The sequence below is a fragment of the Arachis hypogaea genome, chromosome 4 (genome assembly GCF_003086295.3).
Source record: "Arachis hypogaea cultivar Tifrunner chromosome 4, arahy.Tifrunner.gnm2.J5K5, whole genome shotgun sequence".
NCBI lineage: Eukaryota > Viridiplantae > Streptophyta > Magnoliopsida > Fabales > Fabaceae > Arachis > Arachis hypogaea.
This window is the reverse complement of record NC_092039.1, coordinates 5,936,892-5,961,370: the sequence shown is the minus strand read 5'-3', so window position 1 is coordinate 5,961,370 and position 24,479 is coordinate 5,936,892. Positions and strand designations below refer to the sequence as shown.

General features: G+C 32.4%; 2 protein-coding genes across 2 annotated transcripts; both read left to right on the top strand.

Annotated features, from left to right (window-relative positions):
• Window positions 1-13,862: 13,862 nt before the first annotated feature.
• On the top strand, window positions 13,863-15,515 carry LOC112794170 (uncharacterized). Its single transcript, XM_025836288.3, has 5 exons — window positions 13,863-14,385; window positions 14,563-14,674; window positions 14,764-14,845; window positions 15,074-15,125; window positions 15,247-15,515. The coding sequence occupies exons 1-5, from the start codon at window positions 13,996-13,998 to the stop codon at window positions 15,400-15,402; spliced, it is 792 nt and encodes a 263-aa protein (XP_025692073.1). The 5' UTR covers window positions 13,863-13,995; the 3' UTR covers window positions 15,403-15,515.
• Window positions 15,516-20,275: 4,760 nt separating this feature from the next.
• LOC112796000 (rho GDP-dissociation inhibitor 1) lies at window positions 20,276-23,740 on the top strand. The gene is made up of 5 exons (XM_025838235.3): window positions 20,276-21,191; window positions 21,269-21,335; window positions 21,822-22,040; window positions 22,278-22,402; window positions 23,066-23,740. Exons 1-5 carry the CDS (start codon window positions 20,946-20,948, stop codon window positions 23,135-23,137), a joined length of 729 nt encoding a protein of 242 aa, XP_025694020.1. The 5' UTR covers window positions 20,276-20,945; the 3' UTR covers window positions 23,138-23,740.
• The last annotated feature ends 739 nt before the right edge of the window (window positions 23,741-24,479 follow it).

Genomic DNA, 24,479 nt, shown 5'->3' with positions numbered 1-24,479 from the left:
AACTTTCATTATCAGGACGATCAAGGGGTGTAATTCATAAATTTTTCTATCTGGAAAAAGGTTTTAAATGGCTTCCCTAGTGCTATCTCTCTTGGAGCATCCCTCTGCTTTTCTGGGTTGCTGGCATGACGGGAGGAAGGGGTAGTTTGCTGTCGTTTATTGGCGGCTACCATCTAGCTAACCTCCTCGTCATTTATGTACTCTCTTGCTACGTACTTACGCATTGCATCTCTTGCATTGTCCAAACATGTGTGGTAGTTAAGTGTTTTTGAAAGTCCCCGTTCAGTAAGCTGTTAGTGAGTCACAAGTTGACCACAGAGTCCGTAAAGCTATCGATCTCTAAGCATTCATCATTGAAACGATCTAGATACTTTCTCGTGGACTCGCCAACTTGTTGAGGACTTGAGCTTGTGAGTCCTCGGTTGATTGGTGGATGAGGCCACTTGCAAGGACACTCTGATGTCAAAGTAAGTATCCGTTCGATAAGCGGCTAGATTAGTGTTGTGGTGACATATCTGTGGAGAGAGGTAGGTATCTCTTCTTTTTTTTGGTTTATCCAAACGGTATCCCCCAACCCGACAGGTTAAAGACTAATCCGTCGCACATCTGAACTCCATTTAAGGGTCTGCCGCTAGCCAATGAGTTGCTGCATGCACAAGGTGGGGTTCAAACTCCCGACACTTGTTTAAGCGGATGAGTAAGCTGACCACTCGACCAACCCAAGTTGGTTTAGGTCTCTCTTCTTTAATTTATTCCTTTCCGTCTGGTGGGCCCTCTTGTTTAGATCCCGTTGTTTGGAAATTTTTACCAGTTGTCCAGACTTCTGCTAACAAAATTGTATCATGCAATGGATATGTTGTCGTTCGAGTAGATCCGTCGGGTCATGAATTCATCTAGTAAATTTTCTGTTTTTATTGGGCTGGACCAGAACAACATATATTTTGTATTTTGATTTATTAATTATAAGAGTGATTAATTTCTTATGTACACATAATATAGTGGTTAGATATATAATTTGGTCGTGTATACAAATTAAAAGAAGAAGATAGATAATAAAAGTTTAACACTAACAAATTATAATTTCTGATTTTTAATAACAAGAATAATAACCAATAATGTTGATCTCTTTTTATGAGCTGAACCGCTAATATAATATCCTTTCACCCTAAGCAGAGAGATAGGTCCATTCCTATGTCCTATTGACACACATGCATGCAAAGGGTGCTACTCTATATATGTACTTTTCTCCCTTCCATAATTCTTGCTGCTGTTCCTTTTCCAGTTTTGTTTGTTTTACTATAGGGTGTATCAGAACATAAGTAAAATAAATCTAATCAAGTTGATGCACTTCAATTTCAAATAATGCATGAATTCGTAATATATTCACCTAAGGGGTACTATGAATACAGTATATATGTAGGACTAGGATCGGATTATAACTTATCTATCATGAACTCTAAAAGTTAAGTTTAAAACTAAGAAAAATATGTGATAGTGTGTATATTTTGTTAAGTAAGATGGACGATAGATGTTGAATAATTTTAATCAAGATCTTGATAAAGGTATGTGATGTAGTAAATTATTGTATCTAATAACCACATTTTTTAATAAAGATCTTGACCAAAAACCAACGGTAACGCTTCATATTGTAAATATGAATAGAATATCTGCAATTAATAGTAATAATTCTGAGTTAATCAATTTGATCATTAGAATAATAGTAATAATTCTGAGTTAATCAAAAACGAATAATTTTATAAATCTTCATTGAATATAAGAATATGTCTTAATATTAATAAATAAATCAACTTAAAATTGAATTGTTGTGTTGTCATATTTAAGTTAACCTAATAAATCTTTGGGGGATGATAAAGGAATTGCCTGTAAAGCAACAAAGCTTTGGTAAAAAGTTGAGAGAGGGCGGTGAGGAGAGTGGCCACACTAATTGGCCGTGAAATAATATCATCATTAAGAAGAAGAAAGACTTGACCATCCTCCAATAAGGACAAGACACGTCAGCGCTTACTAGGATATCACCTTTGAATGTCTCCTTGTTTGGCTGTCTCATCAACTCTCATGGCGTGATTGATTCCCTCTTTTACCCTAACATGCTTTGCTTAGGTACCGTTTTCTAATCAGCTTTCTGAATCATTCCAAACTTGATGACGTGGACCTAGATTCCTTTCGTGCATGCTTCATGTATTCATCTTCCTATTTATTCTATTCTTTTTCATCAATTAATTATTTTATAAGACTTGGTTGACTTACTGTAAGATGTAATTAATTTTGATCAACATCAAATATATAATAAAATAAATTTAATTTTAATATATTATTAGTATTATACTCATCAATTGCGTAAATAATCATTAAAAAATAAATATAATTAAATGATTTTATAAAATATTTTACATCATTATAATATCAAAATTAAATTTATTGTAAAATACATAAATTAAAATTGTATTGTCAATTTTTCTAATTTTAATTCAAAATATTGATTAAGAAGAAGAACCGTATATCAATTTTACAAAATTAAATGAGATAAGAGATAGTAGCATAATAATGATGGTTCCAGCGTGTAAACACGTAATAATGGGGAGTGACATGTGCATGGTGGCTGTGAGACGATCACTTTTGTGACTCATCAAACCCGAAATTGCTGCTTCGTTTGGTTTCAGATAGTGATTTGTCAACTATAGTATATTAGAATTTAGAACTTAGAGTGTTCTATTTGGTTTTCTATAACCACATCTTATCTTATCTTAACATACACACTGATTCGAGCTCAATTCATATATCAGCTCATGAGGTCTCAAAGATGAATTGCTAATCTTCCTATTGATGTCGATTGAAGGGGTAACAATTGTTAAAGTTATATATCTAGCTTTAATAATTTTGCCATCATTATCAGCTGTTGGTTGATTTAATATAATCCTTGAAAAAGAATTTAAAACATCTTTCCTAAAAAAATATCTTTTAGTTTCAAGTACATTAACTATCACAATGGTATTTCAAATTTTATTCTTATAACTAAACGCCAATCACTTTATTTAATTTCTATTATCTTTTATTTTTCTCAATTCTTTTGAGTCGTTTATTTCTACCCTTGTTTAATTTATTGCCATCTCAACATCAATATGGGGTTCATTCTCCACTTCATTATAGTTATTGGTCTTTTTTCCGTTCACGTTCTCTAGCTATCTAATATAAGCTCTCTCTTTTCATTCTCAACACGAATATAATGGAACTTCTGGTTAATGGCGAAAAAGTTGTTTTTCACGTGCTCCATCTCTCTTAAAAATTTGCTCAACATGGAAATAGTTTGTGATACGATTGTTATAACTCAATTCAACTATGTCTATAAATTAAAATTCAAATACAATAACAAATGTGACTTATTTTTAATTAGAGAGAATCTCGCTAATAATAATCTATTCAGAAACGGTTAATTGAAATATTTATTTTCGAAAGATTAAGCTGATTCGAAATGTTAGTGAAGTGTCGAAAAGAGAGCAGAAGTCAAAAAAACACACGTACAAATATTGAGTGAAAATTATTTGACATGGATTCGATTTCAACACTTAGACAAATCGAGTAGTTATTCGAATGAAGAATCGAGCAGTTATATGAATTATAGAGATCGAAAGCGTTATTTGAGTTAAGGATTTGTTGGTAACGCTCTTGGGCAGAAGAGCGAAAGCGGTTACCCAAAATTTCGCACACAAGGCGGCATCATGTCATTAATGGTCGGTTATGGAAATGAGTTATAAATATTAGAAAGTCTTAGAAAATCGGGGTTGAAACTTTGCTTCACACTCATATCCTAGAGATATTCTATCTGAGTCTGCTTCGAGTCAAATTTAATGCAAACCATTTCAATTCCAGTCAGTTTTACTTTTTGAAATCTTTATTTTACATTTTTTTCAGTTTTTTGCACTTTTCGAACTCAATTCTCTTTTAATGATCATCTAATTCGAGGACCTTTAATGCATTTATAGAAAAAAATGGTACCCATAAAAGAGGAGTAAGTTTCGCTTTCAGACCATTAGAATCGAACCACCATCAATTTGCTAAAAATCGATAAAACAGAAACAAACTAAAGAGATCAGACAAATATCTCAAATTCTCCACAGAAGATTATGCTCTATAAATACTAAACTCTAACTATATAAAAAGTACGCTATTCACAATAACTCTGTATCCTCATATTCTATTTTTATTAATTTGAGTGTAAAAATATTTTTGTAGGCGCTTGCCACCTTGCTCTTGACGTGTAACTCATCTCTTCCAAGTGAAGATAATCTCAAATTTAAATAGGACGAGTTACATCTCTCCTCGATTTATAGCGCAGGAACAGTTTGTACTTTGTATGAGAATATAAACGAACGTCACGATACGAGAAAACTTTGAACGGGGTTGAACCAAGTTTGATTTTCACTCAAACACTACCAGAAATACGGGTATTACCAACGGGAAGATACCCACGAATAAAAAATAGTGGCAAATTATATGATCGTGATAATCACTTGCAACGTCTTGTATCTCCGTGGCTAAATTTTGTGGATTTTTTCGACGGTTTTATTTGTTCGTGGCTAACTTGAGATGACTTTCCTCATTTACCACAGACCTAATGATCACCGTGATGAATTCAAACGATTTTCACTTCAAAATTTTGTCTTTAATTTGGCATTTTTCTCCATCTCTTTCAAAATATTTTTATGCAATTTATACTTTTTCTCAATTTTTATGCAGGCTTTTCCAATTCTCCAATTGTTAATTTTTTCTCCCTTCTTCCTTTCTAGTGCTACCGTCGAAAAATTATACTCTGCCATATCTCCGAATCTTTTTTTAATTTTTCTTTCTTGATTTAAAAATAATTTTTTTGTGTGGTTGTGTTGTTCATTACTTTATAAAAATCATATTGTAATATAATAAAAAAAGACTAATTCATATACATACAATTTTACTATTTATATTTTTTAGTTCTCACTTTTTTTTATTCGTATTCTTTCTGGCCAAATACAATTTCAGTGTTCAATTTCACATTATGCATTAATTTAGAGACTTTAGTAATAAAATAAAATGATTCAATTAAAAATAAATGTTAAAATTATAAAAAGAGTATCAAAAGAGTACAAAAAAAAGTACATATTTATCTTTAATAAAATAACTCTAGCTAATTCTAAAAAATAAAAAATATTAACTATAATTGATTAGAATAATAACTAATTTAATTATTCACTATTAATTTAGTGCAATATTAATGAACAAAGTTCTAATTCTTAAAATTCAGAATATTAGTTTTATAACTACATTTTATTATTCTATCTATTTATTAACATTTTATTAATTTAATAAAAAAATAAAATAAAATAAACTTTATGGAAGTTCATTTTTTAACTATGTACAACATTTTTATTCTTTTTTAATTCAAAGGTATCAAATTTTTAAGTTTTAAGTTTATTTATTTTAATTTTTATTGATGCCATTTTTTTTAAATTCAACGGGTCAAAATTCTAAACTCTAATTTGTATGTAAAATTTTTAAAATATAATTTAAAGTTATAAAATTTACAATTTAATATTTTTATTAAAATTAAATTTTATTCTAAATTAAAAATGATAGTTACTTCACTAAACAAAATTCAAATTAACATTTATAATAAGATAAATGAAATTTTTAGCGGTAATGTTAAATGTAACTAGTAGCCCACTCACCCAGTTTTTACGATAACTTCCTCACACTATTTTTTCTCCAAATTCCCTATTTGTTAGTTCCTGTAATTGATTCAAGTTTGATAACATGCAACCTATCCCTCTCGCTAATAACATTCTCTTCAGTTTCTCCAAATCCGTAATTTCTTAGCTCCTGCAACTAACTTTCAGAGTAAATCCGTTATGCTCAATCCGTTCCTGTTTAAATTCTGAGTACGATCGCATTAGACATTTTGTGGAAGAGAAAGGACCATGATTTGCAGCCGTTCGAGTACCGTCAGTTCGAGTCGCCGAAGAAGCAAGCAAAATCGGTAGAATCCGATTCTACGGCAAATCGCGAAGAAGACTTGAAGGAACCCTAGGTTGCTTCATTGCACCTCCTTCACTGTCACTCTCTCTGGAGGTAGTGCTCTGAATCTTGCCTCTCTAAAATACTGGTCGATTTAAATTTTCTCTTCTTGTTGTTGGTGGAGATGAATGCATTGTCTTGGATTTGCATGTTTTATTCATTTATCCTTTTGATGGTATAGAGAATGAATTTTTGGTATAAAGTATAATTTAAATGCATAAATATAATTATCTACTTAGTAGTACGTACTAATGTGATTAATTATATTCCTAATTAACTTTAGTTCTCCTTTATATGCTAAAATTCCTAAAATCAACATTATTTTGGTAATGCTCATAGCCATAGCAAGGTAGCAAATAAGAGTTATTATTTACATTTCTTATCATTTCTTGTGTTTCTTATTTTTGAGTCTAACTTTATACATTTAGTTTTGTATATTCTAAACCACTTCACAAGAAGAAGTTCCACCATTTAGATCACTATGGTAGCATCCATTCTTTAAATATGTAATTTTTTATATACTTAAGAGCCTAATCTTTGTGAATATTTCTTTTTATATGAGTGTTATTTTGTGATCATAATAATGTTAATCAGTGTAGATCAAACTATCTCAAACGAGAGAGATTTTAGTTTGATGTATGAAGAAGAAGGAATTTCCAAGAATGGTAAGAAGCATTCTATACGTTGATCAATAGAAATGAGGTGGCAGTAAAAAAACTTCTTAAAAAATTGTAAGGATACTTTATTTGATTTGCTTCTTTCAACCTTTCTTTCATTATAACACTAGACAGTAGTTGAGACTGTTTTCTTTCAATTATTAAAGCGAAGTTGTTGTGTGATTGAAATTTGAAATTATTTAATAAAGAATAAGAAAAGTGAATTCATAATTGAAGTGGAGGCTATAGGTCATGTTAGACATAAACATCTTATGTGCCTGCTTGGAGGGAGTTAACAGGTATTTATTTTTAGCAAAGTAAATCATTTTAAGTTATTATCTATGCTCTCACAACTCCTGAGTACATAGTATCTATTTCTTTGTATTATCAATAGCATTTTTATTTGTTTTTGTTTCAGTATTTAAGCTACTAATGGATGAATATGTGAACAATGGTAACTTAGAGTAATGGATGCATGTTGCCATGGAACAAGGGACACTTACCTGGAAGATCCGCATGCTCGATATGCTCAATATTTACCTGGTAAGTTCAACTTTCTACTCTAAAATATTGATCTTGTTAATTGCTAATACATTTCTATTTTTATTTTTAAATTCTGTCTCTAAATGATTTTGATTGTAATCTGATATCTTACTTACTTACATGAAACAATTGAATTGAAAATTGTTTAGTAGGATATAAGTCTAGCAATATATAATATATTGATTGATGAGGAGTTTAATGATATGTTTTATGTTGTGAAAATGAAAACTCAGTTTTATTGGGTATGCATTTTTACTTTTTTTTACATTAAACTATTATTTTAAATAATGTCTTGGAACATTTTTTTTTCATGAATTAAGAGATAACACAATCTTATTTGAATGTTTTTGTAGGTACTCCAATGAAGACGTTAGAGATCTAATAATGATGCATTCTGATACTTGATTTTGTAATAGTTTAAACTCATTTAGTTCAGGATATTTGCTTTTCAACATTATTACTTAAATTTCATATTTTTATTAATAAGAATTCTACTTATATGGATATGGCTAATTTTTTTTAATTTTATACGATATAATTTTGTACTAAGTAGCATCTTTATTATATATATATATATATATATATATATATATATATATATATATATATATATAGATTTTAATTTATCTTTTATGATTAGCCACGGAAAAAACCATGGCTAAATAACCCACTAACATTAGCCACGGGAAAAATTGTGGCAAAAAAACCCAGCCCACCAATATTAGCCACGGACAAAATTGTGGCAAAATTATACTTGTTGATTATATTATTGTCATTTAGCCACGGTTTAGAACGTGGCTAAAATAGTGAAAACCGTGGCTATTTAAATGTCTCCACGGATCACAAAACCGTGGCTAACAGGCCAAAAACCGTGGCTAACTGAAAATGCGTCGCCCTTGTTAGCCACGGATACCCATTCGTTGCTAATGCTTGATTGCCACGGTTTTTCTTGATTTTAGCCACGGTTTTTTCCGTGGCTAATCACCGTATTTCTAGTAGTGAAAATAATATAACAAACTTTTTCTTACAAAACGAGGACCAAATTAAATAAAACTCTCTATACTAAAATCTAAATATCTTGTAGCAAATTTTATGAGTGACTAATTTATTTAACAATATAAAAAATTTAATATTAATTTGATAATTAAAATTTGTTAAAATTAAAGTATTCGAGCAAATATTTCTTAAAAACCAATTTATGATCAGTTTAACTAAATTTCTTAAATAAGTTCTTTTAAAAAAAAACTTAAAATATAAAGATTTTTATTAATAACAATTTTTAAATAAGTTATTTTGTGTTTGAAAAGTTAATATAAAAATTCTTGTAAAATTGTGCATTAAATACGAGTGATAAAATAGCTTTTAAAAATAGAAAAAGTCACATTTTTTAATTTATTCAAAAACTCTTAAATAACTTTTTAAAAAATTAAAAATTTATCTAAAAAATTATACCAAACACTATTAATATAACTTTTTATAAATAAAAAATAAAAAAAGAGTAGTTTTTGGTATTTCCAAACGGACCCTTAGAGTATTGATCTCTAGTTAATGATTGAAAATATTTGTGATCAATAATAGAAATAAATCATCTTTTCTAATTTGTACTCAAACTATACAGTGATTTATTTGTGACACTAGAAACGGCCTAGAATTTATCAATTATTGGAGGTGACTTATTTAATCATCATCATCAACCCATTAGTTTCGTGGGCAATTCTTAGGGGAGAAAATAAGAAAAAAGATTATTATTATTATTATTATTATTATTGGAAGAAATAGTTCTTATTCAGTGTTCAAGACTTTTTCAAGTTAAAACTAATAACTATTAATATTAATAGATAAATACTAACAAATTTTTACAATGAAACCATATTTGACACGCACATAACGCGAGTCTTAGACTAGTAATGAGGTGCAATTGAGTTTGAAAGTCAAGAGCGGGGACTAATTGTTCAAGTTGCTTTTGGGAGACATGCTTTATGTATTTGGAGAACGACCACTTATATTGACAAACACATCGTTTTCAATTTGATCTTTCTTTTTGGAACTTTCCTTTTATTATATTGTGTTGGGCAACGCATTTGGGGCTTCGTTTTGTGTCCCAAATTAGAAACATACTAGGTCCCCTTACACCGTTTACTCGCAAACTTTTATAATGGAAATAAAATTAAACAAAATCGCTTGTTAACAATGCTATTTCTATTAGATTGGACTTATATATATATGGTATCATCAATCTATGATTCAAGAGGTCAATTTAATTTCAGCTAACTAAGGTTGGTTGGATCTTAAATTATTTGTATCATATCATAATGGATAAAAAGGAGGACTGAAAAAAAAATAATCGAAAAAACATAATATATTGAATGTTAGCTGCAATGTTAGTTATTATGTAATGTTGTTTACCAAGACTTGCTCTTTGTTCACCTTAATTCTCAAAAACATTTATAAAATAAGTCATAAATCGCTGAATAATTAATAAAAAAATGAAGTATGGAAAAGTTATAACAGCAAAACTTGAAGATATTATAGATATCTCATTTTTGGAATGCAGAATTAATAAGCTGCCACCACTCTATGAATTGTTCTACTTATAACTTGTCTCAATTTTGCTTCAGCACGCGCTGCAACAATTTTCACACTCATCACCCGTGCTCGATCACTATAATTAACATTGAAATGTTTATTGGTTAAGAAATATAGAATTCTTCTTTTTTTGTTATTTATTTTTTTTTATCAAAATCTTAGGTAGATTAATCGTAATTCTTCTTGATATTTACTTTATTTTAGTGAACAGTAGTACGTAATTTCACTAACGATAATTTTTTTATATTTATGCACGGACAAAGGTGCGTTCAAACCGCAATCTGAGGCATTGTCAAAAGGCAAAAGCATTGATGTTAATGAAATAAAAGAAACTGTAAAGAAAAAGATGAAATATGAACGATGATGACGATGATGGATGATTAGATTGGTGTAAACTTTGCACGAAAAATGTTTCTTTAGCACGAAAAATCTTGGAACAACTTTTGATATATCGTGAATCGAAGTGGGGTTTAAGTCCCTTCAAAAGAAATTTAGACGAAGATTGAACTGTGGAATTGCCCATGGCATCTTAATTGTATGAAAATTGGAAAACTAGCATATATGTTAGGCTGCGTTTGTTTTGTTTATATGTATGAAATACTGAAACATAAAATTATTTGACAGATAAAATATAAATAAAAATATTATATTTAGAGATATTAAATTAATATATTTTATATTTATTTTTATTAAAAAAATATAATTTATTTTTAATATTTTTTATTATTTTTATTAATTTTTTATAATTATATTTTTATTATTATATATTTATTCTACATTTTTTAATAAAAAAATAATAATAAATTAAATTTTAATTTTTTTAATTTATTATCAAATAAAATATAAAAATATTAATTTTTATATAATTTTTTTATATTTTATTTTTAATATCTTATTTTATTTTTATTGGGCAATTTACCAAATTAAAATGATTGGATGAATCTTTTACCAGATTACAACATTTGGAAATTGCATACCAATTTGTCTTGTTTGAGTTTATATAGAAACCGTGGGAGCCAACCACAGATTCCAAATGCACATAAACCGTGGGAGGTAGCAGGGTTTTATGAGTTGGAAATGCACAATGTAAACCGTGAATGTCCCTCATCAACAGCATCCTGACCACTGTGATACTCTCCAGATGGTCCTCTACCACGGGCCCGTCCACCACCATCCCGCTGACCATGTCGTCTGGCCCTACGTCTCGGAACACGATGATCAATATCACCTCCCTGACCACCAACACCCTGCCCCTCATCTAACTGGTCGGCCAGCCATCGCCACTCTCGATCCGTAGTACGTGTGCCGATATGCCTACGCCTGTCCACGCGGCGGTTGTCCGGTCTGTCGACAACCTGCACCATAGGAGGTGCCTGCGATGACCCTCTATGACGAGCCTCCTCAGTCAACACAATAGGCCTGGGATCCTGAAATGCAACCTCTGGGGATAAAAATCGGTGGGCCACACGACACCACCAGTCCAGGTACTCAGCTGATGGCCCAGGATCAGCAACTCGGTCAACGGGTAAAACTGAGGCATGCCGATCCTGCCAATGCTCATGCCACTCCCGATAATATGAGGGAAACCACCTATCTCCACCCCTGCCGTCCTTCGCATGAAGCCAGTCTATGTTAAGAGCCAAACGAGGGAGATGCTGAACCCCGCCGAACTGAGGCATAACCCTATCCACCTGGTGCCACTCAATCGCAGCAAAATAAATGAGACTGGTAACTGCCGTCCATAGCCTGCGGTGCTGGTCTAGTAGTATCTCTGGATGAACAATAGCTGCGACATCCGGAGTGGAATAGGGCTCCCACACGATCTACATCACGTAATGAAACTTTACGTAAAACAAATTCTATAACAGGCAAAACATAACTGAATGAACTATAAGTAAATTACTCACATCATGCACACGCAATCTATCCAAACAAAGGCGTGCACCCACCACTCTCTGATCTACTGCATCGTTCCTCGGTAGATACTGAGCCCACCTACAAGTTTAATTAAAAGAATGTCATAACATCTAATGGGACATGTAAATGAACAATTTCAAACTCTAGCATCATATTTCTTTACCTGGATGCAAGTGGAAACCCGAATCTGTTGAAATCACTTGGCCTCAGACAAGGAAATCTCCAGAAGATCCAAGACTGTAGAAGCTGAAGTGGCCCAGCCAAGTTGACAACATTTCTGTTTGTTCCACGACAAAGACATCTGTACAACCACGCCAGCGCGGCCGAGCCCCAGCTATATCTACCCAAGTCATCCAACGATGCCACATAAGGCAACCAGCGAAGGTGGACACGGTTGGCGTTCTTGTCCGCAAACAGCTGAGATGACAACAGCATCATAATATAGGCCCTCGCGTATATACGCACGATGTCCTCAGTAGCATCTGCTGGCAAAACCCGAAACCGCTCATGGAACCATGTGTAGCACACTGTCATCTGCTTCACTTTATTCTGCGGAGGTAACTCCCCAAACAGCTCACGGAACCACACCCATGCCGGTCTTCCATTTTCCATGAAATTCTCAAACTCACTAAGGCACCCACTCACAGGCTCACCATCAATCGGTAAACCCAGCTGATAGGCCACGTCCTCCAACGTGACCGTACACTCCCCAAAGGGCATGTGAAATGTGTGGGTCTCAGGACGCCACCTCTCAATGAATGCACTAAGTAGAGGCTCATCAACCCAGAACCACTGACTGTTCAGCCTAGCCAAGTGATATAAGCCCGCCGTCTCTAGATACGGTATGATACGCTCGTGTAAAGGCATATTCTGTTGTCTTCTCACACCACTAATAACCCTAGCAGGCTGTAAAAAGATAGATAGCGAACTCTCAACAGACAACAACAGCAACAATTTACAGTAATATCAATAAAAAACCCTAAGCATAACAACAATAGAGAAAATAACACTAACAATATTACTAACACGTAAACCTAAAAAATTAATTCTACCAACAATATAAATTACAAATTCAATAAATATAAAATACTCACTATCATGATAACAGGAAAAAATTCTATTATAACTGTTAAAATATTAATTTAACATTTACCATTAATGATAACAACATTAAACAAAAAATAATAATAAAAAGCCGGTTTAACCAACCTCTTGGTCGATAAATCCAGCCACATGCGCAACGCGGTTTAACCGGTACATCCGGTCTTCTTCTTCCATCGGTTCTCCACTAAACCGGTTCAACTTCTCAAACCAGCAACTTAACAAAAAAAAATTTTTTTCCCTCTCTCACCCACCAACCTTCCCCTCACTCACAAATCTCACAAATGATCTGCCCTCACCAGCCACGGCTTTGCTATTTATACTACTCACTCATAAACCGTGGCTGCCTCTAGGGTTTTATGTTCGAAAGCATTTACTCATAAACCGTGGCTGCCTACCACGGTTTATGCTTTACATTCTCTTCACGTAAACCGTGGCTGCCTACCACGGTTTACATACAACATGATTTGATCATAAAACCTTCCTACCTCCCACGGTTTATGTACATTTGGAATCCGTGGTTGCCTCCCACAGTTTCTATATAAATTGATTCAACGCAAAATGGTAACCAAATTCCAAATGTTGTAATTTGGTAAAGCTTTCAACCAATTGTTTTAAATTGGTAAATTGCCCATTTTTATTTTATTGTCAGAATCAAACCCAGTAAAGGTTACGCTGCATTGAGTGGACTTGTTTCACAATCCATGAAAAATAGAAAACTAAGTGCATTTCACTTTTTTTTTTTCGGGTGTAGACTACAAAACTTTTTTTCTATTGGGCCAACTCTAATTGTTATTTGACCTACGGATGTATAAATGACCCAGAGCAAAAAATAGTGAAGAAGTCATCAAAATGCATTGATATTGATGAAAAATAATAAAAATTATAAAATAAAAGTCACCTTTTATTATTATTTTAAAACCAAAGTTAAAGTGTCTTCCTGAGGAGAGTGCTTGAAATAATATAAATGTGAAGCAATGATATTATTCATATGAGATACCAAGCTTCCAAGTTTGGGACCAACAGCTTTTTTTTTTTTTCCCTTTTTTTCATGCCATCAAATGTTCTTTAACTTTGCTTTTTGTGATGAATTGAACATAACATTCTTAGATTTTGCCAATCTTGCATGGCTCCATTATTTTCATTCACTGTCCCCATGAAATGCAGAGAAATAATCTCCTTTTCACATACCTATGCTAGGAACTTGTCAAGAAATGTTCTTGTGAATAGAAGAAATTCTGTTTCTCTAGTTTCATACAATTCATTGATACATAGAAACTTGTGTTGTGATGAGAGGCAGAGAGGTAGCATGTCCCTCATTGCATATGATGCTAATAATAAGAACTACTCAGAATCAGAATCACAAGGTAACAACAATGAAGCCATGGATGCAGTTATGAAATTGTATTCAGCCTTCAAGAATAAAGACACACAAGACTTAGCTGATATACTTGCTGATGAATGCCGCTGTGTCTGCAATTTTCTCTCATTCTTCCAAGCCTTCCATGGAAAAAGGGTACAAATTAGGGTGCATTTGGTTTATATTTTCTGTTTTTAAGATTCTGTGAAGAAAAAATAATAAACACAATAAAATTCTGTATTTTGCTTTTATGTTCTGTTTTTCTTTTTTATTTTTCCTTCACAAACTCTTTAGTTAGAGACAAAGTAAAATTAGTGTGATGTTGCATTGCAGCAAGTGATGGAATTCTTCGGTTATCTGATAAAAATACTTGGAAACCACATCCAAATTGTGGTGAAACCAACTCTGCATGATGGCATGAACGTTGGTGTCCATTGGAAATTTGGTTATTACTCTCTCCTTCTTTCTCTGCTCTTCATGATTATATTATTTACTTGCATACCAAGCTATTCTTATGTGCTTTGTTGGGTGCAGAATGGAAAAAGATTCATGTCCCTCTAGGCAATGGTTTCAGCTTCCACATTTGCCAAACTTACCACGGAAAAGCTGTAATTAAGTATGTTTAGCTTAAGGAGATTATTCACGTGAAGATGTTTTTATGTAAAGATAATAGTTGTATTATCTAGGCATGTTTTGTTAAACAGTTTAGTCAAATTATCTAGCATATCTCAGTTATCATCGTGTAAAGATATTTTTATGCGAATGGTTTGATATTTCTTTTATCATATTAGAACAAAATTAATTCCTTATAAGTATTTTCTTATGGTTTTTATATTGAATTCAGAAATATTGAGATGTTTATGGAGCCATTACTCCACTTAGAACCATTTAGGCTGGTAAGCATTAACTTTCTTTCTTTCTTTTTAATTTGTTTATTATTTATATATTTTCCGAGAACCTTAACCTTGTACACACATGCTTGTTTGTGAAATTGTTTCTATGTTTGTTGTGACGCAGATAATAACATCAAGGCTGACACAGTTGGCGGAGAAGATCGCCTTATTTACGGCGGAGAAATCTGGAAACAAAAAAGCAAAAAAAGTTTTGTTGGTTGTGCTTGCTTTATTATCCATAACTGCCTCCTTATTGTTCATGAAACTTGCTGCTTCATAAGAGCCGTGTAAATACTAACACAATAGCATTAGTAACAAATTCAATTTAACAAAGTCGTGTATTGGACAACTTCCAATTTTAGATATAATACACACCTACACACTCTTCACATATTTATCAATTTTTTTTTTGAAGAAGTCGAGTCCGAGACTTTTAAAATGAGGAAGGAGTAGAATGCGGTGTAAGTTAAGGCTCATTGGCTAATTAAGTTTATAAAATGGACCATCAAAATTATGTTACACGAAAATAGCAGCAGGGAAAAAAAATAAAAGCTCATCAACTCTTTTCTTATTTATTGTCATATTAAGCACAAGTGAATACCAGAAAACAAAAAGAGTTCCAAATAATTCCATAATCTGTTGAATTTACTATTTTCTTCAAATTCTTCAAATTGGCATGAAAGGCTAAAGTCAAACAACATGATGTCAAATTAAATTTGTCTCGGGAAATGGATCCTGGGGTACGAATAGTGTATACAAAAACCTTAAAAATGCTGCTGCAACTTTCAATATATAATAATTAATAACTTCACTCAGTCTAATTCATATTATCATGATTTCATGTAATCATAGAGACATATCAAGGTCCGTCATTGAATGCATTTCACAATCGTATGAGGCGGGTATCATAAATTTAACCCCTTAGGAGTTAGGACCACACACTATGCCGTTAAGATTAATTATTATTTTATAGGTTCTCTCATGTCTTTTTCAATCACTTGACTTTAGTTGGAACATAATTATGATACAAATTAAACTCGTTATTGATGAGTTGGCTTCTAATTTTGATATTTTTCTCGATTTCAAATTACTACAAATTGTAATTTTGTGTTAAAAGTCAATGTGCTTAATTTTTTTCCTTAATTATATATAATTAATAAGTTTCTATTTGGTTTGCAGCCTCGTCACGGTGCCTAAACACGTGTGGATAGGGATGGCAAAAATCCCCAGCGGGGCGGATATCCGCGGGGATTTACCCGTCACGGGGCGGATATGGGGACGATTTTGTACCCGCGGGGACGGGGGACGGGGCCCCGTATATTAAACGGGGCGGGGGCGGGGATAGAGGTCCCCGCCCCGTGGAGACCCGTTTAAACTCCGTTTATCTAAAAAGACTAGAATACCCCATTTGTGTGTACTATGATTTTGTTAAGCATTTGTTATAATTATTGAATTAAGTTAAATATAATTTATATGATTATAATTAAGCATTTGTTATCATTTTCATTATCTTTGTTTGCTTTTTCTATTATAATTACTGTGATTTGGATAAACATTTGTTATAATTATTCTAAAATTTTTATTATTTTACTGATTTTGAATTTTTGGTTAAGCATTTGAGTGCTATACATGTAATTCATAATATTGAAGTAGATATTGATGTAAGTAAAATACTAAATTATATACAATACACTATTTTTTAAATTTTTTTCTAATTTTTTTCAATTTTTATTATTTTTTTATAAAAATCCGCGGATATCCGCGGAGACCCGGGTCCCCGGCGGATATGGGGCCCCCGTTACCCGTCACGGGGATGGGGCGGGGACGGGGACGAATAATGGAGGCGGGGGCGGGGGGCGGGGGGCATGTCCCCGCCCCCATGGGGACCCGTTGCCATCCCTACGTGTGGAAGAGAGTGAAACAATTGTGGGTTTTACATATAAAATTGTTGATAAAGTTAGCCCAAGATAAGACCGAATATAATACACCTTTTTATGAGGATTTCTTTCTTTGGTTAGTAGCATAGATTTCTTAAAATATTCTTTGACTACTTCTTGTATCTGCGTTGTTATATTATTATTATTATTATATGAGACAATAAATATATTATTATTATTATTATTATTATTATTATTATTATTATTATTATTATTATTATTATTATTATTATTATATGTTATTAAAGTTGACTGAAAATCTAATTCAATACAAAAAAAAAATTAGTTCAGAAATTGAACATTATTTCTTAATTGTAAAAAGAATATTGTAGCTAGTCATTTCTCTATCTTCCCCTGTTTTGACATCTTATGCAAGGTTTCAAAAGTGGAATTGATGATCATATATCATGTGAAAGTTAATTGTGACTTTGATGATATGATTTGATCCACATTTTGGACGTAAGGAAGTTGATGAATTTGGAAGGAACAATGCATCCAAGAACAGCAAGTGGTGGTGATTGGTTTATATATAGTGCTTTCAGATGCAAACGTTTGAAGAAACTTCCCTTCTTCTAAATCCATCATTAAGGCATGCTTTGCTACCTTACGTTACCATTTTCGAATAAATTATGGACATCCTTTTAATTCAAGAATTTATTATGTCATATGTGTTCTACATAATGATGCATTACTTTAGTTAAAGCATAGATTATAGATAGATAAACTTTGTCTTTATTAAAGTTTCCATTATAAAAAGAGAAAAAATAATAATCAATGCATTTTGTTGTACTTGTAATCTAGAAAATTTCTCTTCCTGCCTTAGTCATCGGTTTGTTATTATTCTTGACCAATTTTATTCTCTAGACATTTTCAATTATTATTCTTGTCAGATAAATTAATTTTTTATCACTTTTAATCAAAATTTTAATTATAAATAAATTTTAATATATTTTATTATAAGATAATTAAATTTAAATAAATTTTACTACAAAACAAAATATTTTCCATTCAAAATGAGGGAAAAATTTATTTTACAAAATTAATTTTTGAGATATTTTAAAAATAAAATTATTAAAAAATAAAATCTAAAATCTAAAATTTGTTAAAAAACGAATTTAAACGTTATTATAATTACAATGACTTTAAAGAAGCAGGCCCTAATAAAATTGAAACCATCTTTAATTTGTTAAGTTTACAAACAAATACAATTCACAGAACACAGGAGAATTGACAAAAGAAGGAACTAACCTTCAATTGGTCTGACATAAAATTCTAACCATAGTTGCTCACATCACTAAGATCTTCTTGTAAAAGTTTTAGGAACTATTTTCATGATTCTTTCGATACAAATCTTGCAACTACATATACAACCACATAGAACTGGTTATTAGCATCTTGTACGACTGTCGAGAGTAGTTGTCCCCATGATAGGTTTTAAGAAATGCTTCATCCAGGTGAAGCAGTGGTCTGCAGCCACTCTTAAATCCGAGTTTGCAGGCTTCGAAACAAACATACAATTTGTCAAATGTAGGGGGTGCTTGTGGTTGAAGAATTATATCTAGTAATGTAAAATAGTTAGAATTATTTTTGTGTATCTCTAACAAATAATTCCTCAATTTGCCATACTGTTCACTTTCAGTGCTAGTCATCCTCTCTCTTGCCTCTTTTACCGTTTTATACACCATTTTCGGATGTGAAAAAGATCAAACTCTTCTCTCAAAAAATCAATAGCTTCATGAGTGGTCATATGTGGGGGTGTTAGCATCCTTTTCTCCACCTTTTTACTGATCCAGTGTTGATCAGTTGCATTATTTTTCGGGTCTTTCGCACAAGTGTGCTCAGTTTTATATGTCTTCACTTGAAAGCATTGTAATTGCTTATTGTAAGACAAATGGACAATCCAAGAACAATCTTCATATTTGCATCCAACCCTAACTCTTTTTCTGTCATTGTTAATCTAAGCCAACTCCCTGCCTTCAGCGATAAAGATATCCTTTATAACCTCTTTAAACTTTTCAGTTGTAGCAAATCTTGTTCCAAACTCAAATATTCCTTCTCCAAAATTATACTGGTCATTGAATTCAGGCCAACGATGTTTGTTTTCCTACTCCTCAAATGAAATAGATGTATGAAACTCCTCAGATTTATATTCCCATACAATGTCATTATAATCTATGTTTACATAACTGATATAGTCTAGAATTACTGACCTTGCCATCTTAGTTTTATGGGGCTCTCTTGCAGACCTAACTTCATTGGGCTGTCTTGCAGGCCTACCTGTGTCGGGCTTATGAGCAGGCTCATTCTTTCTTGCATTAGACTTTGTCCTCTGAGACACACGTCTTGCTTGTTTTTTTGGTTATTTTTTGGGTTGGGTCATTCTCTTAGAGGAATCAAACAGTTGTTTCCTCTTCCCTTTGGCAGCTATAGTCCTACTGACACTATATTCACTACTCTCACTATTACTTTCATAACCGGGAGGTAGAGGTGCATATAACTCATCATCCGGATTATCATAACTATCATGATCAGACGACGAGTTATTCAATTTATCCACTTCAATTCGAATGAAATCTTTATCTACCTTAACATTTTTCTCACTAGCACCCTCTGCAAGCTCAGAATCATCAATATAATGATCAAAAAAAAGTATAGAACTCATCAGTGTCTTTATTTTTCATCTTAGCTTGCCGCATCTGGTTGATTCCTGCATTTTTCCTCAGTATATACAGTCCTGACTTTATATCCTTTCTCTTTAAATCATACCAATATGCCTCTTTATATGTTTGTTATTCCAGTCTTTCAAATAATATTATCAAATTACCAAAATTTACAAAATCCAAGTCCATTGGTAGGAATCTCTCAATTTTACCACGTAGATAAACTAACTCACTAGTAAAAACATTTGTAAAATAGTCCCCATGATGATAAACAGGAACAACAAAAACATCATCTATCTTTAATATTGTTCATCACAAAAAATCCAGATAGTTAACACTGAATCAAATTTATCTACCAGGATTAGTTCTAAACATTATTAAATCAGTACTTACCTAAATCCTAAACCCCACATAATCCATCTTCCATGTCCCTCACAATTATATTACCCAAAAATTCCAACCCACGACATGCATAACAAATATCATAATAGCCACAATATTTTTTTAACAATATCATATTGATACATAAATACATAACACGCCAAATAAATTTCACATAAACTATTTTTGTTATGTTTGAAAGAACACTTTAAACAAAAAGACCTATTTATCACACATTTTAAATAGTAAGCGGCGATTTTATATTTTTCAATCTTCAAAAACGAATTTGTCTACAAATTAAATTCTCAGACTAATTTATCATTCTCCCTAAACGTTATTATAGTTACAATGATTTCATTTCATACAAAACCACCACAAAAAGACAAAACATTTTTTAGATAAAAATTGTGCATAAAACAAAAATAAATGTATATTTATCCGTTGAAGTTTGAAGATGAGGAAAAGAAAAAGGTCGCTTCTACACAAAAAAACAGAGTGAGCGCCACGTTCTTTCACTCCATTCCATTTTTTTCTGCTTCAATCTCTTCTCTTTTCGGATCACCACATGACCCTTTCCTTCTTCTTCTCTCACTTCTCTTCCTAACAAAACAAAGTTGAGAACTTTCTCTCTCTCCCTCTGCTTTCTTGGCGTCTTTTCTTGCACCTCGAGCTACCTCTTCCAACTTCAAACCCTTCTTTCTTTTCTTTTTCTTTTTCTTTTTTCTCGTTCTGTGGAAGATTCTACCACTGGTGGGGGTTTATTTGTTGCTTTTCTTCTCTTTTTCTGTTACAGAATCCAACAAATTAAACAACTTTGTCGTGTTTTTTATATGGGATATTGATTCATGTTGAGCATTGGAGTGGGTTTGAATTCCAAAAACATAATGGGAGGTGCCGCAGATGATAACACCCCTTCTCGGGGTTATGAGAGTGGCGATGAAGGAGCTTCTGGAGGAGGAGAAGGAGGAACACTCAGAAGGCACAGGAGTGAGAGTTCCATTGTTGCAACAGAGGATGAAGATGATGATCATGATAAGAAGATTGAATTGGGTCCTCAGTGCACTTTAAAGGAGCAGCTTGAAAAGGATAAGGTACCATAATAACTTTCCCTTAATTAACTATTCTCTTTCTTTTACTTTCTTTTCTCTTAATTAATGATATGTTTTAGGATGATGAGAGCTTGAGGAGGTGGAAGGAGCAGCTTCTTGGAAGTGTTGACATCAATTCTGTTGGAGGTAATTTTATTTAAATTCATTTAAATTTAACTTGTTCAGTTTTTTGTCCCTCTATATTGTTATCTATCAAATTTTGTAGTATTTGGGCCTCAGGTTAGTATGAACTTCTGTATGATGAAGGTAGGTTTAGATACTTTTTCAATCATTTCATCAAACATGATCCAGAACAGAATGAATGTCACTTTGCCCTAACTTGATTTAATTCTTCATTGGTATAATCTTTCTGAGCTTTGATTCTTCTCTGTTTGTTTGTTGTCCCCATTATATCCATATTATTCTTGGGATGGAGACAAGAGACATTTTATTCTTTTCTCTGAATCTGTTTTCTTCTCCAAACAAATTTGTATAATTGTATTCCTTAATGTCTCTTTATTTCTATACTAATAAGTTCCAAAATATGAAATTCAAACTAAAATCACTCTTAAATTGCTTCATTTCCTCACATGAACTAAATTCTCATGCGTTATCGGATTGACGATTCATCAGAGACTCTGGAGCCAGAAGTGAAGATCTTGAGCCTTGCAATAAAGACAGCTGGTAGACCTGATATTGTTCTTCCAATACCGGAGGGAGGGACGCCGAATGGTTTGTGGTTTACTTTGAAAGAAGGTAGCAAATACAGGCTTATGTTCACTTTCCAGGTCCTCAATAACATTGTTTCAGGCCTCAAATACACCAACACTGTTTGGAAGACTGGTCTAAAGGGTATGCAACTTCTACACACAACATTATTAACTTTGTTGTTTCTTTTATTATACTCTCTTTGGCTGATATCTAATTTGAACGTTTGAACAAATAAGCAGACAATAATGCTAAGATCATATATACTTTGAATGATGATACACACAAGCGTGATGAAATACTTTGAATCAAATTATGATGGCAAAGAGATAACTACTTGTAGATGAACTAATGTGATTGTTGATCCTCGGTTGGATGCAGTTGATAGCACGAAAGAGATGATTGGAACATTCAGCCCACAAACAGAACCTTACACGCATGAGATGCCTGAAGAGACAACACCTTCTGGGATTTTTGCCAGAGGGACATATGTAGCTAAAAGCAAGGTAAACTTCTACCATATTATGATTATGGTTATGATGTGCATGCTGCATACTCTTTGATAATGAGTTAAGACAAAGACAAAAATACAAAAAGCAAAAACGGTAACTTGTGTGTGAATTTACTTACTTTTTATCTTACTTTTTCATGTGGCACTATCTAGTATCTAGAGACAGAAAATAGATCATCTAAAGTAAAGAGATTGGTAAAATTAAAAAGTGAGAATTTAATCACAGTTAAATTTGTAATTTTCATCATGTGTGAGTCCGATTACCTTGCTCCATGGGGATTAGATCCTCATTTTTTTCACTTTACCTACTTTTTCACTTTAGAAGAGTTTGATCCATTCAGAATAACGAGAACTAGAAAATATGATATATGATCTTATTAAGTATTGTTTTGGATATCAAGTTAACTTGAATTATTCTCTATTGCATCTATTGGCCTACCAATAAATGCTCTAATAAATTTGGAGCCGGATTTCATGTGTATACCCTCAACTACTAATTTAAAATTCAAATTTGAGACACTTTTGTTTTACTATTTTAATAAATGTTGTTTGCCTTACAAGTCATTAAATTCTTGTGTAGAAAGTAGAAACTTCTATTGCAGCTAACTAAGTTTTTCATATTTGTTTGTTTCCTATTTGTTTTTGTTGCCTTTTTCAGTTTGTTGATGATGACAATATATGCTACTTGGAGATCAATTACACTTTTGATATCCGCAAGGACTGGCAATAGGAGTGGACCTACTTCTCCATTATGATTATTGTGCTGGTAAACCACGAAAAATTTACCCGAATTATCTTTGTGCCGACAAAATGTCCTTAATTTTTATCATCGACAAAAATATCTTCAAATAATTTTAAAACGTGCCAAAAATGCCCAGTCATGATAAAGAAAACTTGCTTGCTCCGTTAACGGAAAAGCGTGACGTGGTTCACATACCAATGTCTAAGTTTCACTTGTCATATAAGAAGTTCTGTTTGTCACATACGTTACTCTTTCCCGTTAACAAAGAACGTCTCAATCTACGAATGTGCATTTTTGTTACGTTTTTAAATAATGTAAGGATATTTTTGTCGATAACAAAATTTGGGAGCATTTTTATCAGTGACAAAATAATTCGGATGCATTTTTGGTGGTTTATCCTTATTATGTTTTAATCCTTAGTCCTTGTTATTTCGGCTGAAATTTTCTTAGGTGTTTGCTTGAATGCTTTTTTCCTTTTACTTTTCCATTGTTTATTTGTTTCTAATCCTGTCTGAGACCGGGTAATCTTAACAATGATGAGAGGATTTGACTTTGAAGGATGAAATGAAATTGCTATTCGTTTATTTGATAGATAATTGTTGTTAATACAAAGTAGTTTTGGCTAATTGGCCGTAGAATCTTGCCCTCTGTCTACTCAAACGATTTGTTGATTGTGGGGTTTATTTCGTTTTTTTTTTTTTTTTTTTTTTTGTCAAGACCCTATCACACACACTCCTTTTCCTTTAAACTTTAAAGTCAATTTTGTATCCCAAAAATTGCTCCCTGATTATATGTCTTATTTTTTTAGTAAAATTTCTCTTCGCTCCATAATCATTTCGCGAACTTTAATTTTGCGCTTCATAAGAAAAATGACATTGCGGTTCCTAGTCATTATTTCTGTCGGGTTTTTTGCTCATTCTATAAATGTCTCCGTTTGTAATTAACGGATGTTGCTTACGTGTACTATTAACTTAACACGTATCAAACAATCATTTAAAGGGACAAATCGTTTCTGGTGACTCAGTAAAACGCTGTATTTTGGAGAGGTCAAGAACACTTTATTTCTTCTTCTTTTTGTTGTTTAACTTCATTGTTCCATTTTTGTTTTTCGCAGAAAAAAATAGACATCTAAAGACCTCGATCAAACCTATCATTATCTAGCAGAAAATCATCCAAGTCATTTGAGCCAAAGGTCATAGAGGAATAACTTATCATTATCCTCACCCTCTGAATGCTTAAAATTGGACAACCCTCCCTCCTCAATTCTCTGATTCTCTCTTTTCTCCTTGTCTTGCAACCTCAATTGCACGCTAAAATTATCAAATTGATT

Excerpts from the sequence above, each read along its gene's own strand:
- LOC112796000 (XM_025838235.3), top strand. The coding sequence starts at position 20,946 with ATGTTGAGCATTGGAGTGGGTTTGAATTCCAAAAACATAATGGGAGGT. Across the intron at positions 21,192-21,268 it reads AGCAGCTTGAAAAGGATAAG|GATGATGAGAGCTTGAGGAG; the intron begins GTACCATAATAA and ends GATATGTTTTAG. Across the intron at positions 22,403-23,065 it reads CATATGTAGCTAAAAGCAAG|TTTGTTGATGATGACAATAT; the intron begins GTAAACTTCTAC and ends TGCCTTTTTCAG.
- LOC112794170 (XM_025836288.3), top strand. The coding sequence starts at position 13,996 with ATGGCTCCATTATTTTCATTCACTGTCCCCATGAAATGCAGAGAAATA. Across the intron at positions 14,386-14,562 it reads AAGCCTTCCATGGAAAAAGG|CAAGTGATGGAATTCTTCGG; the intron begins GTACAAATTAGG and ends GTTGCATTGCAG. Across the intron at positions 15,126-15,246 it reads ACTTAGAACCATTTAGGCTG|ATAATAACATCAAGGCTGAC; the intron begins GTAAGCATTAAC and ends GTTGTGACGCAG.